Genomic DNA, 15433 nt, shown 5'->3' with positions numbered 1-15433 from the left:
ATTCTAGATGGTTTGGGTCGAACCGGTTCGATTCGGTTCGATTCGGCCCAAACCTTTGGTTTTCAATGGTTTTTGACTTTTTCAATCGGTTTTCGGTTCGATTTCTCACAGTATTCACACTAAAATATTAATATTAATTTTCAGGCTGTCGGTATATTAAATTTAATTGGAAAATCTTTGAAAATACAATTTATATATATATATATATATACATAATAGATAAATTGCTGGACTTTCATTTTATTAGTCGAAAATTTCCGAACGAACTATTTTGGGCTTAGGCCCAATTCGAAAATTTGGGCTCGAATTGGGACTATGTTACAATTGCAGCCCACGCGGCCAAAATTTGCGATTTTTGATTTAATAAAAAAATGCAAAGGTTTCGAAAATAAAAATTCAGGGTGTTTCAATCTCCCCCCCTTAAGACAATTCGCCCTCGAATTGAAATCTGGTAAGAGAGATTAAGAATGAACACACAGAGAATTTCAAAGCCATAAGAATTTACTTCCAACACCAAGAGCACGGCTCGAGAGTAGATAATATGAACCTAGGAAAGAAAAGGGTCAAGTATTCTAGTTGTAATTCTCTCGCCAACCATCTTATTTAGTGCCACCTAACTAACACTCACAAGAGTTTGAGTTTATTACCTAAATCTCCAATCACTATCTCTAGACAGCTACTGAAATCTTTAGAAAATCTTTCTTAATCAAAAGTTCAGAAATCACTACTTTAATCCAACACTTTAAGAAAAATCGTCTTGTAACTTTCGTTGTCTATTAGTATCACAGGGCGACTCAAGCTCATTCTCTTGGTTCTTACCTATGCGAATCTTATTCTTCCTATGATATTCTTATCCTATACCAGTTCCACTATTCGATGACTCCTGGTCTAAAGGACCTCGTTGCACTCCATAAATATCTTACCTTTACAAAGATTCTCATGCTTTTGACTCAACCATCAACTTCTCTTTAACTTAATCTCTCAAATTACCCTAAAACTTATCACCTAATGGACTTTCATAATAACACCTTTTATCTCTCCTAGCTCTTATATTTTTAATAACTTTTCATTTCACAAATGTTGCTATTAGTTCGTCCTAAGGATATTAAATATTCTTATTAATTATTTTGTCCACTTGGTTTCTTTCATACTACTAATCATCACTCACAACTTACATAATCACTAACATTTTTAACCTACCATTTATTACGTACCCTAAATATTCACCTTATACCTAATACTCATCAATACTAAGGTTTTTAATAAAATTTCTCAATTCTTGACCTAATGCTGCCTTACCATTCAGATATTACATCAAATCGATCTCATTAACTCCTTCGAGTCTGATTTACATATACTGTTAACTTCTTTACTCTTTTGTCCATATCCTTTCTGGATTACAATTTCAAACCATAATGTTAACATTTTAATTAGTCTTATTTGACTAAGTGTTAGGCACCATGTCTGAAACTATTGACTTAACATCCATCTATTGCTAACTTATATCAAATTCAGATTCAACTCATCTGTCTCACCTATCTTTGACTTCATATTTGACTTTAGAATTTTTAACAAATCCTTTCCTTATCTAAGTCTAATAAGATATTCATGAATTCTTCTAATTTTTATCTACTACTTACTCCTCATATATATATTATAACTCGTCATATATCCTTCTTATACCCTTAAAGTATCCAAGTTCATTCCTAATGTCATTCCTTCCATTTATTACATTAAACAATCCTATATTCCAAATCTAATCGCCACTTAACTTCTATACCAAAATCGGCTACACGACATTTCTAGCATTCATGTCTCAACTTGACTACTAACTGTCTACTTACTTATTATTATCGCCACCAGTCTTATTCTTCTTTTTCCCAATTTTCTTTCAAATTTTACTATCCTTGTAATTATTTCATTTTACGATCTAATCCAATTGGCCCGGTGATATAAATAGACAGCTTTCAAAAATAATTTTCTATATAAATAATCAATTTCAAATTATTTATCATAACACAATTTGAATTCAAAATTAAAATGGGGTTTTAGATTTAAAATGTCAGGTAAATAAAATGAAGACAAAAATAAAAGGTTTATATTTTTGAATAAACTCTAAAGAAATTCAGTAGCTGTGTTGAAAACTAGACACAAATTTCTAATTACCTCAATGTTATTATCTATGTTCATGAATCTACTATACCAATGAAAATCCTATTTATTCTCTACACTATCCTACTCACTGACAGGAATAGAGTTCACATGAAAAGTAGTGTACTGGGTGATCAGGCCAATCCACTACCAACAAGTATTACTCTATTCCCTAGCCTAAGGGTTGATACCAACTCTAGCCCCTATAGGTATTTCGATGGGTTCATCCTATTGTCCACTACTTTCACTCAAATACTTCTATCTATGGACCATTGGTTTGCACAACAAGTATGGATTTTTCCTTCATAGGGTTCAGTGCGTCCACCCTCCCTAAGAAGGAAATTCCCAAACTTCTTTCCTTATGTTGGTTACGGCCGATCCCAACACAAAGAAATTTCCTATACTCCGCAGTTGTGTCCTAAAACCCTAACCTAAGCTCTGATACCAACTTTGTCACGACCCGATTCTACGGGCCGGACCGGCACTAGGGCCCAGGTAAGCTTAAGGCCCCCGAGGCCCGTAGTAAGCCTGAAACCCTAAAATTTGCTATCTTAATATAAACTTCAAATATTCAGCCCATATTACAAAAAAAAAAAAAAAATAAATAAATAAGCCTCAAGATTTTATTTCATCTCATTTCGTCTACGATAATACACGACTAAATGTAAGTAAATTCTACAACTGCGGAGTCACTAACTGTTTGATATACATAGCCTTTTATACATACAGTTACATACTGAAATAATTATGGAATTAAGGAAAATTTCTTTGATGCCTTGCGTCGAAGAAATGTAACCTAAATCGAACTAAAGAGGAACTTACTTCCTGAAAAATTAAACAAGACATGTGAGTTTTTCCTAAAATGATAATTATTGCACAACACATACAGTCACACAGATGTGTAAACATATCAATCTAGTCATCCGACTAGTTATATGCTCACGCAGCCAGTCACACAAATGGCATGTCACCAGCACTCACAAACAATATCACCTTCCAATAATCACATCACGTGGAAATTGGTCTGTGGCGTCACCGAAACCCCCGATGAGCCGTCCTCCCACATGGCCCATCCTCTCATAACGTGTGCACCAGGGAGCCGATCCCCCATACTGGCCGACCGGTCTAATCCTCACTTGACCAGCCCTCTCATTGTTTTTCCATTCTCTCTTTTCTTTTCCATACCAACAGGAGGCAACCCGGTCGTCTCCATCAAATCTAGATCATCAGGCGCTCACAACAGGAGGCCACCCTGCGGGCTGCGATCAAACCTAGATTATCCGGTGCGCCCAAATAAAGAAGCCAACCTGTGGTTAACCGTAACGGTAACAGTAGGTGCACACGGGGGCGCCGATCTCCCATTTACCCGGCCGACGGTCCAGTTTTACAATTCATCATAATCAGGATCCATGCTTTATCGACCGTCCTCACAAACCCATGGTGACCCACTTCATCCCAATTCCACACAAGCAAAGCACAGCAATATCACAACACAAATAAATCAAACATTGCAATCAAATGCAGACATATTATTCAATTAGACATCGTGATGCAATGCACCATTAAACATCCAAAATCAATGCAAATAAATAAATAAATAAATAGTATTAGCAATTAACAACAATAATATAATAAATAACAATATTAACAATAATAATGTAAATAAATAAATGAATATTTAAATAGTTAAATGAATAATAAAGTTTATAAACAACCAGAGCACTATATTTATTATGTACCAAATTATAGAACTAATCTAAATAAACTTATTAATTATGTTGTTAATTAAAATTTATTCTAATTTCTATCAAAATTTCGGCAGCATCTCCCCTAAAAATTGGACTATCTACCAGCTCAAATATCACAATATTTTATCAACTTAACCATTTTCCAACAAAAGATACATAATCTCTTCGCAAATCCTACTAATGAGAATCCCATAAAAACAATTAGTACATCAATTATGTAGAGAGAATTTAAATTCACCATCAAGTCCCTATTTTTGTTATTAACTTCTCTATATTAAATTGCCTTTCTGAAATAACTTGTTATTTTATTTTCTTCTACCGAAATTTATTTTATTTTTCTACCGAAATTTCTTTTATATTTCTACCGAAATTTCGGCAGCATCTCCCCTAAAAATTGGACTATCCACCTGCTAAAATATCAACAATTTATCAATTATATAACTCAATCCCTATGGCCCATCCATTGGGCAATAAATCGAATAAAATTTCCCATCCTCCTTCAATCTCAACACTACCACACACAACCAAAATTATGATTTAATATAACATTATGTCTACACTACCTTAACCCCTACTTAATTCTATTAATATACCATTATCAAAGTTCCTTAACTAATTCAACACTAATGAAATATATGCTGGAAAAATAATCAATGCAAAAGAAATAAATTAGCTAATCACAAGACTAAGAAAAACATTCTAAAATTAGTCCAAAAATTAAATTTATATACCCAATCTTGCTGCCGGAATTTGTTCAACTGGAAAAAGGGAGTTACGCGTGTTGGAACTAAGGGTAGGTGAGAGCAATGGCGTTGAGTCCACCAAAACAGGCTGCTACGCTCACCAGAACTGTGGCGCGAGCTAACTGGACAGCAGGGGGGTGGTGGCGCAACAGCGCAGTGGCGCAACAAGATGGCGCTGCGTTCGTTCTTAGTGGCTAGAGACACGCTGAAGCAAATGGCGGAGCTGTGTAGCAGCGATGGCGCGATCTGGGGATGGAGCAGGTGGTGGCGCGACTCTGCTTCTCGCCAAGAAATGTAGACGCAGATGAAGAGGGGAAGAAAGAAGGAAAGAAAGAAGAAGAAGAAGAAGAAGAAGGAGAAGGAAATGGCGGTGACAGTGTGCTGTTGGTGTCCCCGGTGATCGGAAAGCGCAAGAATGGGGGAAGGGGAGAGTGGTGTGCGTTAGAAATAGAGGAAAAAGAAAATTCTAGATGGTTTGGGTCGAACCGGTTCGATTCGGTTCGATTCGGCCCAAACCTTTGGTTTTCAATGGTTTTTGACTTTTTCAATCGGTTTTCGGTTCGATTTCTCACAGTATTCACACTAAAATATTAATATTAATTTTCAGGCTGTCGGTATATTAAATTTAATTGGAAAATCTTTGAAAATACAATTTATATATATATATATATATACATAATAGATAAATTGCTGGACTTTCATTTTATTAGTCGAAAATTTCCGAACGAACTATTTTGGGCTTAGGCCCAATTCGAAAATTTGGGCTCGAATTGGGACTATGTTACAATTGCAGCCCACGCGGCCAAAATTTGCGATTTTTGATTTAATAAAAAAATGCAAAGGTTTCGAAAATAAAAATTCAGGGTGTTTCACCGCCCCACTTCTATCCTTAGACATTGCTGTTTTCTGACAAAAATGAAACACTAGTTAAGAAATACTGTTATTCTGTCATCCCTAACAATGTCACCTACTCTCTTGCCTGAAATGAAACTAGTACGAAATTCCATTTGCTCTGTAGCTGCAAAGTAGTAGTAAGATCATATCATATCAGAAAGTAAAATCATATTACAGAAACTGTTAGTACAATAATTCTCACTGTACTGGACAAAACAACTATGTACGAAAACCCATTATATATATTGATATTTTTGTTCATCATCATCGGCCAGCCTTATTAAAATATGTTCGAAGGCTACAGAAATAGTCTGGTGGATCAATACACCATAATGACTATCAATCACAAAGCTTCATCAAATATCCCTGAGTACAGTAACTGAGTCATATTAAAGCCAACATTTTCTATAATTCATGGACTTTTCAGTATGACGACATGATTTCAGAGCCATTAATGGCCTGTAGGCTAGGGATCTCAATTTTACACTGTTGCTCCACAAAGTTTGTAAAATAATGGCCGATACTACTCGTGTTGCAAAATACGTCTTCACTTCAGACTCGAAGGTGCCTATGTTCATCTGTCCCCTTTAAGGTGTATATAGCTCTCTGACAAAACTCCAACTATCTCCAGTTTGAGTTGTGGGAGGCAAAGAAAGTATAATCCGGATGATTTACTTGCAAGCGCCTAAGCCAGTTGTCAGCAGCCCACAACAAGGAATTGACTTTCTGACATTCATAAACTCCATTTGGATACCAAAATGAAACTTTGAACTTGTAGGAAGCAAGGCCAAGTATGGGCAAACGTAGTTTGAATGACAAGTCGGCACAGGAAATATCCCTAAGACTCCCATCATTGTTCAGACCTGCCCCAAACAACCATTTCAAAAGCCATAAGACTGCAGCCACAAACATGCAGTTCATAACAGTCCATAAATGCACACAAATGTATATACATGCATAGAAAGAATGAAGAAGATACATACTCTGAAATGGTGGTGACAAAGAATGAAAAGTTAGAAAACAGGCATCCAGATTCTGTAGAGTTGGACCCATGGGGATCCTATATATGGGATACCAAGCCACAGAAAGCCAACTTGAAGGCGACAGGTCACAACTCCTATATGTTCTTAGTCCTGGAAACTGAGATGCAAGGACTGAAATCTGTAGAGTATAAAGTTAAATGCTTTAGTAATGATGGAAAACAAAAAAGGAGAAAAATGATAAACCTAACAAGTCAAGTATGATAACAGTACGAACTTGCCTTATCAGCCAAAGGTTGACGAGTGAATGGCGAAGCATGCTCCATGTATTCAAAAATAAGCTGACCTGGAGGGTTGGAGATCTCACATTCATCACTTGATGAGCCTCTGAGGGGTTTATTTCTTAGTGAGAGTCTATTCAAACTCTGAATATTTGCATCTGCAATGTTTTGCTGGGTCAAATGCCCCCGAAAACCATTGTTAACTACTCTGTCTGCTCCATAGTCACTGCTACCATCACTACTCGTTTCCCTGGATGAATCAGCATCACTTTCATCCCCTGGCCTCCTATCAAAGGATAAAAGCAATAACAATTTAATGCATCAAGCGCATTTACTAAGGAAAATAATGTTCACAGCAGAGACAATTTGATAAAAATCAGACAGTTCCATTTCAAATGATTATTTCTTCCAAAGGAAAGGCCAAATGGAACTTGTTCTATTCCATAGACATTTAGATATTCTGAGAAACTCAGGAGCTGATATCAATTTCAAAGACATGGAAGCCATATAGCAGAAAATAGAGAGGCTAGCAAATCTTTCTGCTGTGGAGATATTTTGAAGAAACAATAAAATCCTAGTTGTTAGGCATTATGCAATCAGGAACTAAGGAAAAACGTGATGTGCTTGCATCTGCAATTTACTAAGTGCAACAAAACCAGAAACACTACCAAAAAGCAATAATGTTACAATCTCACTCAAGCATTATGTAGAAAAGGACTGAAGTTTACATGTATCAACCTTTTTTCCCAATCAATAGGACATATCATTCCCCTTTCAGCACATAGAAATATATTAAGCAATTGCAGAACTGAGACAGCAATTCATCTCTTGAGAAAATTGATTTAGTATATCCAAGATACCAAGACCTTTGGTCCAATTTATCAAACTTGACATAATGGAGACACCATGAAGCATATAACTTCTACATAGGTATCCATTCTACAATGAGGTTGATGTGTCTATGGGTGGAGGACATCCCAACATGCCATGGCAAGATCCAAGCAAACCAGATCACTTTTTCTTTCCGTTTAAGGTTATATATATTTTTTATGTAAATCATTTAACTGAGTTGTTACAGGAGAAATGACAACAGAAAGGTAGTTCAAACAATGTAACAAAGGTCAACATGTCCCCTCATCAATTATAGTCATGGCATTTCAAATTTAACTCAAGTTAACTAAATTGAGTTGAGTTCAAGCTCTATACGTGTTAAATGACATTCCAGAAAATACTTACAGTAAACAGAAGTACAAAAGCAACTAAAACTTATGCAGACTGAAGGTAATATGGAATCCAAAATGAAATGCTGAAGGAGAAAAAAGTATTCAGAAAAACACTCTCTAAATAAACTTGTAGAAATTTATTATTGATGTTTTTGGCACAGATGCTGATCATAATGTTCCGTCTACAATTAGAGTTACCATGTGATGGCATATGCATCCTGTTCAAATGGGTACAACCATTCAACATCAGATATCCTTACATAAAGATCAATAAAGCAGCTTTAAGAAACTGCAGAACCTTAATGCAAACGCTTGCTATAAATATTGTGAACTTTTGAAAGCTGCATTGCCAAGTCAACTAAAACCTTATACTAGGCATGGCAATAGAGCAACAATATCATCAAGAAAACACCAAATGTTAACTAAATGCTTGGAACAAGAAATTTGTATCCAATGACAACACAAAAACAAATGTTGGAATGAACAAACACCAAATCATATCCATCAATCAACAGTCATAAACTATCAATTGAAAAAAGATATAATAAGAGCAAGAAGAATATGATAAAGCACAAAACAAGACAGCGACTCACCTAAGCCTAGGGGAGGGTCTTGATGGGTCTATATAGAGCTGAATGCCAGACAAGTAAGGAACATAGTACTGCATAACAGTTTCGCTTCCATTTAATACAAGTGGAACACCTGCTCCATATGCACTCCACTCCTTAAAAGATTCCCACAGATCCCCCAGCACAAAGTAAGGGTGAAACTCTGCTTCAGGTTCACGTGTTCTCCATCCCCTAATACTTGTCTGCAAACCCAAAAATTCCACCATAAGTAAGGCGCCCATGTATTGTCAAATAAAAAACGGAAGGAACGCACTACTCTATGAGTGTTAAACTAGAGCAGTCCAATCCATTGTGCTACTTACTGCCAATAAGGCCATTTAAGATCAAGCAGTAACAAACGAAATGCAACAAATTGTAAAATTTTAAAATTTCCAATAGACATAAAGTCAATCCTGATAGAGCGAACTAAGAATTACCAAAGCATCAAATTACAAACCCTAATTGCCATAGTATGAGGATCATTCTAGCACTAAATACCTTCGGAGTGCGAAAATCAGGAATCAACACAAAAAAGGCACATAAAAACCAAGAAAATCAGAAATTCCATTCCCATATCTTGAAAAACTCAGAACTCAAAAACCCAAAAGAAAAAACCACCAAAATTCGCTAAATTTAGATTACCTTGGGGAAATATTGGGCAGGAACCACAGGAGCAGTGTACTCCAAGAACCGATCTAAATTCGTGGAATTAACGTCGCTTCCTATCCGTCCTGAAACAGAACAATTTGACATCGACGACGACGAAGACAACGACCCACATTGGTCGGAGTCCGCTCTTTTCTCCATCTCCGCAGTAGAATTCTTTGAAATCGACGGTCTTTGCTGCTGCGTCTGTTGCTGCTGTTGAAGTTGTTGCTGTTGTTGCTGCTGCTGCTTTCGCATTGCCGGAGAAACGTAAAATCGGCTCTCGCCACGGGCTCGGGCAATCGAAACTCCACCGGACCCTGACATTGTACAGAACCGAAGAATAATCTGAAACAAAACGATGTCGTCACAGAGAAATTGGACGCAAGGTTTTCAATTCTTCCTGTATAATTATATACCAAAAGTTCTCTCACCCTCTCTCGTTCTGGGTATCAATAGGAAAGGAGACTGAGCATGTGTGAAAATAGGTCAAGTGTTGGAGGTATGTATTGAAGAGTAACGAAGGTGAGATTTTTTAGGCTTCGTGGGCGTGGGTATGGGAAATTTGGGCCAACAGGAGACGAGAAGAATCCAGAAAGTTTTTGATAGAGTTTGTATTTCGAGAGAAGTCTTCTTTCCTTCCTTTTATAATTTTATTCTGTTGCAATATTACCCTTGTACATATTCTAAAATGACAGACGTGTCCTCTGCGTAAAACTGGGATATAAAGGTTAGGGTTGGGGTTAGTTGATTCGTTACTCCCTCTAGTACTTCAGGTGGCTCGATGGATTAGGTGTAGTCCAATGGGGTTGAGCCCCAATTTCGTTTTCAACTTTTTTATATCTTCTTCTCCCTCTCTTGCCATTTTGTGGGGTCGCATTGTGGAATATGCTCTACCGCTTATACTTTTGATTCCAATATTTCTGTATAACAACGACAAAATAAGCATTTATACTCTGTCCACTGTATTTTAATTGGTCTTTCTATTTACGTGGAAGTGAAAAAGTTTTAAATAATACTATTAAAACGGGCTTGAACCTACGGACAGTCTGTGATCATCCGTAATTTGTTCGGATGTGAGAAAAAAAGATTTTTTTTTACTCAGCACATTTTTTATCAAAGCCTGTGTAGACCGGGACGGACAGGTCCACGAGGCTTGCATTAGAACAAAAATATATATATATATATATATATATATATATATATATATTATTAAAATTTAAAATAAAAATGGAGAATAAGCTTAATGGAAACTATATGGGATAAACGTTCAGTAGTTCTATATTTAATTTTTGGAAATACTTTCCTCTTTTTTCTACATCAATGCTCTTTGAATAGACATACAAAACCAACAAAAATTCAAAAAGTAGTAAAATAAAAAAAAAAAAACTTTCAAAACAGATATGTTTGGGCCCATCAGCAGGCCCGTACGGACCGAGCCTGGGTTGAATAATAGAGGCCTTTTTTTAATGAGTTTTTATAGCTTGACCCGTTTTGAAATCGAGTCCGTGTGGGCCGGACTAGACAGCTCATTTTGACAACTCTAGTTTTAGGTACAGATCTTCACTAATTTTATTGTTTGTACAACCTGATAATAAATCATGTTAATTTTTTTTACCTTAATAAAAAATTTCAATAGCTTTGGAAAAACTTTTAAAGTTAATTAATGTCAACCAAACATAAAACAAATTTTAACGAAGCATATCTCAACTGTGGCTGTGGGCTTTTTCATTGCTCAGTTAAAACGACATGAACGACCACGCCTTGGTTTTACTGGATTTTGCTGATATAGCCCAATCTATAGATGTTTGCTTTGTCAGTGATAGCTGTTAAAGATATTTTTGCCTAATAATCGTCAGATGATGAAAAATAAAATAAATTTTTTTCTAATTTGATTATTTCTTATTTTGTTTATTTATGTATTAAGTCAAAGTCCGGGTGCTAGAACAATTGATTATTTATGCTGGCTTTAACGTGTAATATTCAATTGAGATAGCTGGACCAAGAATATGAAGAAGGAAAGCTTTCAGGGTTGGTGTATAAGTAGCACATACATTTGCACAACCCAAAACCCACAACAGCGACTCCATTAAAATTCATTCTTGATCCATCTTTTTGCTTAAATCGTTGAAAATGGGTGTTGTAACATATGAAGGACAGGTTGCTTGTTCAATCCCACCAGCCAAGATGTTCAAGGTATTTATCCTTGACTCTGAAACCCTCCTCCCGAAGGTCTTGCCTCAGGCCATTAAGAGCATTGTCCATCTTGAAGGAAATGGAGGTCCTGGTACTCTCAGACAAATCAATTTTAGCAAAGGTCAATTGTTAGTTATTTATTACACTTGAATCATCCTTAATCTTGTTTTTGTTCTTAGGCAACTTATTGTAATATTGTTTAAAAATATCCAGGTAGCCCATTGACTTATGTGAAGGAGACTGTTGATGCGATAGATAAAGAAAATTTCATATTTGAATATTCAGTAGTTGAAGGCGATCCTGCTCTCATGAACAACGCAATTGAGAAAATCGCTTATCAGATTAAGTTTGAACCCTCTCCTGATGGAGGATCCATTTGCAGGCGTAGCAGCAAGAGCTATACTGTCGATGGGATTGAGGTTAATGAAGAGGAAATTAAGGCTGGCCAAGCAACGGCTATGGAACTCTTTGCCGGAATATTCAAGACTTTTGAAGCTTATGCCTTGGCTAATTCTGATGCCTGATTAATATGTGAAACTTGCATTTAACTATTTGTTGGGTAAAGAAGAGCTATCCATTATGTAAGAATTACATAAATCAATGAAATATTAGTTAAGAGGCCTTCCATTATTGTGAAATGAACAATCGGGGAAAGCTTTTTTCCTTGTTTCTATTCATTTGCAGAAACTGTGTGCATGCTGTTTATCTGCACCTAAGTAAAGTTAATCAAACACAAGATTATCCATTAATTGTAATATATATACAGTAGCTTAATTCTTGATTTTCCATCCCTAAACTTGAGCCAACTGCTGGTTTTGCAAATTGTAATAATCAAAAGGAAAATGAAAGATGATGATGGTAAATCAATGAATTATAATTAATTTAGGTGATAATGGCGTTTAGGACGTATTGAGGAAGGAATCATTAGGTGTTTCTTGTATTTATCCTACAGAATAGATTCTTGTGTTTCCCGATAGAATCGATAATTCTTAAATAAAAGAAAAAAAAAAAAACATATAAATTGTTGTCGTGATTTCACAAAGAACTCTTTAGATCAGTCTATTTCATGTTCCACTTTGATTTGATCAATCATATATCTTCTACTTGACAAAAATTCAGATGGGTTTTGCCACTTATGACATGGAGATCAGCAGCCCTGTCCCTGCAGCAGAATTGTTCAGGGCAATTGTTGTTGATGCAGAGACTTTCCTCCCCAAGATTTTTCCACAGGTTATTGCAAGCCATGTCACCATTGAAGGAGATGGAGGTCCTGGAACAATTAAACAAATTAACTCGAGCGATGGTAATTAGTTAAGTTTATTACTTCTCTTGAATATATAGCAATTCTTTATCAATTTGGAAGTGTTTATCTGATTTCTCCAGGGAAATATGTGAAGGAAAGGACAGATGCAATAGACAGAGAGAAGTTCATGTATGCATATACTGCGATAGAAGGTGAAGTCTTGGCAAACACATTTGAGAAAATTTCTTACGAGTTTAGCTTTGGGGCCTCACCCGATGGAGGATCCATTTGCAAGAGCAGCACCAAGTACTACTCTATTAGCGACACTGAGATTAAAAAGGAGGAAATTGAGGCCCGCAAACAAAACGCTCTTGCAATGTTTAAGGTCATTGAAGAATATCTTCTGGAAAACCCAGATGCTATAAATTAACTCGGCTACGTACTTGGCATTTGTGTAAGAAATGTATGGACTTCTCTTTACATGTTAATGGATGAGCTCACAATGTCATTGGGCTATTATCTTTTGCTGTTTGAGATACAAGCAAATCTTTTCCTGCATAAATATAAATAACTCCTTTCTATATCCCCTGAAGATTTTGAGGCAAACCTAGCAAATATTGGTTAATATACGACAATTGTAAATTTGGAATTGTTAGCTTCTTCGGTATTCTAAGAAGGCAAGAGTATATTCCTCGTACATTTACAACTTAAAGCTTGAAGCTCTCGCTAGATAATATACATATCCTTAATTTTGTTTCTTAGCATAGGAAAAAGACAGTATCCGGAATCAGTTTTGCCCATCTGAAAAAATTTCTTTCTTCCAGGGATGCTGCACCTGCACAGTTTCTTGTAAAAAGAATGATTATCCAATCAACAAAACCAAAAATAAAGCAGGTGATAATTCCCATAAGCATCAATCTATAAAAACCATTGATTATTAACTCACAATTCCTCACCTCAAACACTCAGTACTAGACTATTACTAATCAGTCAATCTCCATTTTTAATTTTTGAAGCTTGCTCTGTTAGTACATTGAAAGATCATGGGCGTGGTCTCTTATAATATGGAGGTGGCCTCCCCAATCCCCCCAGCTAAGCTGTTCAAAGCCTTTGTGCTTGACAATGACAATATCATTCAAAAGGTTGTACCACAGGCTATCAACAACGTCGAAATCCTTCAAGGAGATGGAGGGCCTGGAACTGTTCGAAAAATCACTTTCGGCGAAGGCATGCCTAAACTAGTATGCTTAAATTAATTTACCTCACAATTTGCATAATCCTGACAGCTCCTTTATGCAGGTAGCCAATTCAAATACGTGAAGCATAGGATTGAAGAAATTGACAAGGAGAACTTCGTATACAGATACAGTGCAATTGAAGGCGATGTTCTAGTGGATGTTCTTGAAAAAATTGATAATGAGATTAAGTTTGAGGCATCTGGTGATGGAGGATCCATTTGCAAGAACAGGAGCACTTACTATACCATTGGAGACCATGAGCTCAAACAGGAGGAGATTAAGGCTGGCAAAGAAAAATCCTTGCAAATTTTCAAGGCTGTTGAGGCCTACCTCTTGGCAAATCCCCATGCCTATAGTTAGAATTTTATTTTATTTTCTTTGGCAAATCCCCATGCCTATAGTTAGAATTTTATTTTATTTTCTCAGGCTATAAGTACAATAAACTGCCTTTTCCTTTGCTAATAAGAAAGTTACACTGTAATAAAGGATTCGAACTCGAGACCTATCACTCTCCACGTCTTGAGACGAGAAAAAACCAATTAAATTACATCTGATTTACAATAATTCTAGTATTATTGAATCATTGGTGAAAACATATCATATATTATTTTTACGTATGACATTGATCGGCTTAATATTAATTCTTAATAATTAAAAATATATTGAAACAAATTAAAAGTAGTTATCTGCATATATACTTTCATCGGGCCCTCTGTGTCAGCATCAAGGGCGAAGACTTTGAACAAGTCTTGGCTCGTGGAATTGATATATTAATTTCCTTCTCGAAAGTCACTATATCCACATCATGGCTTTTGGAAAATTAAGATCAAAGGCTGTCAGTTTCATGAAAAAAATAGAGGCAGGAGTAATTTGACGGACGTCTGTCTGTCCATTTTTAACCTTATAAATTTTATAGGTTGATTAAGAAAATAATTAAATTATTTAAATTATAATAAAGTATAATTTTTTAATTTGATTATATTATTTTTTAATTAAATCACTTAAATTATAATATAGCAAGCAGATGGCCAGTTTTTGGCTGAACCAAAACTGGTACACAACAAAACTTGAACTCTTAATCAGGACAATATTACTGAAATTTCAACCTTTTTTTAGTTATTAGACATTAGGATTTGCCAAGATGTAGGATTCAACAGCCTGGAAGAATGCCTTGCTATTTTCTTCGAGCTTCTTGATTATGTCAGGATCGATCTTACCATATTCACCCTTTGGGTAATAGGTGGTTTTGATCTTGAGGATGGATCCTCCATCACCAGAAGCCACTATTTTGTTTTCATAACTTATTTTCTCTAGTGTATCTAACCAGGGTTCTCCTTCAATTGTAGTGAAGTGTTGGGATATCCTCCCAAGTCCCACATCGGATAAAGAGGAGAAATGGAACCAAAATATAATGGTTCAAACCCAACCCATTAGTATGAGGCCTTTTGGGAGGTGCCCAAAAACAAATCCGTGAGGGCTTGGC

General features: G+C 36.0%; 4 protein-coding genes across 4 annotated transcripts; 3 read left to right on the top strand and 1 right to left on the bottom strand.

The window, feature by feature from the left end:
• Window positions 1–5760: 5760 nt before the first annotated feature.
• Window positions 5761–9897, bottom strand: LOC105643493 (uncharacterized). Its single transcript, XM_012228622.4, has 5 exons — window positions 9271–9897; window positions 8614–8831; window positions 6798–7083; window positions 6520–6697; window positions 5761–6399 (listed from the first exon to the last, which is right to left on the bottom strand). The coding sequence occupies exons 1-5, from the start codon at window positions 9598–9600 to the stop codon at window positions 6158–6160; spliced, it is 1254 nt and encodes a 417-aa protein (XP_012084012.1). The 5' UTR covers window positions 9601–9897; the 3' UTR covers window positions 5761–6157.
• Window positions 9898–11406: 1509 nt separating this feature from the next.
• Window positions 11407–11993, top strand: LOC105643492 (major allergen Pru ar 1-like). Its single transcript, NM_001308814.1, has 2 exons — window positions 11407–11590; window positions 11683–11993. The coding sequence occupies exons 1-2, from the start codon at window positions 11407–11409 to the stop codon at window positions 11991–11993; spliced, it is 495 nt and encodes a 164-aa protein (NP_001295743.1).
• Window positions 11994–12293: 300 nt separating this feature from the next.
• On the top strand, window positions 12294–13170 carry LOC105643672 (major allergen Pru av 1). Its single transcript, XM_020682996.3, has 2 exons — window positions 12294–12772; window positions 12853–13170. Exons 1-2 carry the CDS (start codon window positions 12589–12591, stop codon window positions 13140–13142), a joined length of 474 nt encoding a protein of 157 aa, XP_020538655.1. The 5' UTR covers window positions 12294–12588; the 3' UTR covers window positions 13143–13170.
• A 585-nt stretch (window positions 13171–13755) lies between these two features.
• On the top strand, window positions 13756–14452 carry LOC105643491 (major allergen Pru ar 1). Its single transcript, XM_089724512.1, has 2 exons — window positions 13756–13943; window positions 14016–14452. The coding sequence occupies exons 1-2, from the start codon at window positions 13756–13758 to the stop codon at window positions 14308–14310; spliced, it is 483 nt and encodes a 160-aa protein (XP_089580638.1). The 3' UTR covers window positions 14311–14452.
• Window positions 14453–15433: the final 981 nt, after the last annotated feature.

This window comes from Jatropha curcas, chromosome 7 (genome assembly GCF_041381405.1).
Source record: "Jatropha curcas cultivar XTBG-Jc1 chromosome 7, XTBG_Jcur_1.0, whole genome shotgun sequence".
Lineage (NCBI taxonomy): Eukaryota > Viridiplantae > Streptophyta > Magnoliopsida > Malpighiales > Euphorbiaceae > Jatropha > Jatropha curcas.
The sequence above is the reverse complement of the archived record's forward strand: the minus strand, read 5'-3'. Positions and strand labels throughout refer to the sequence as shown.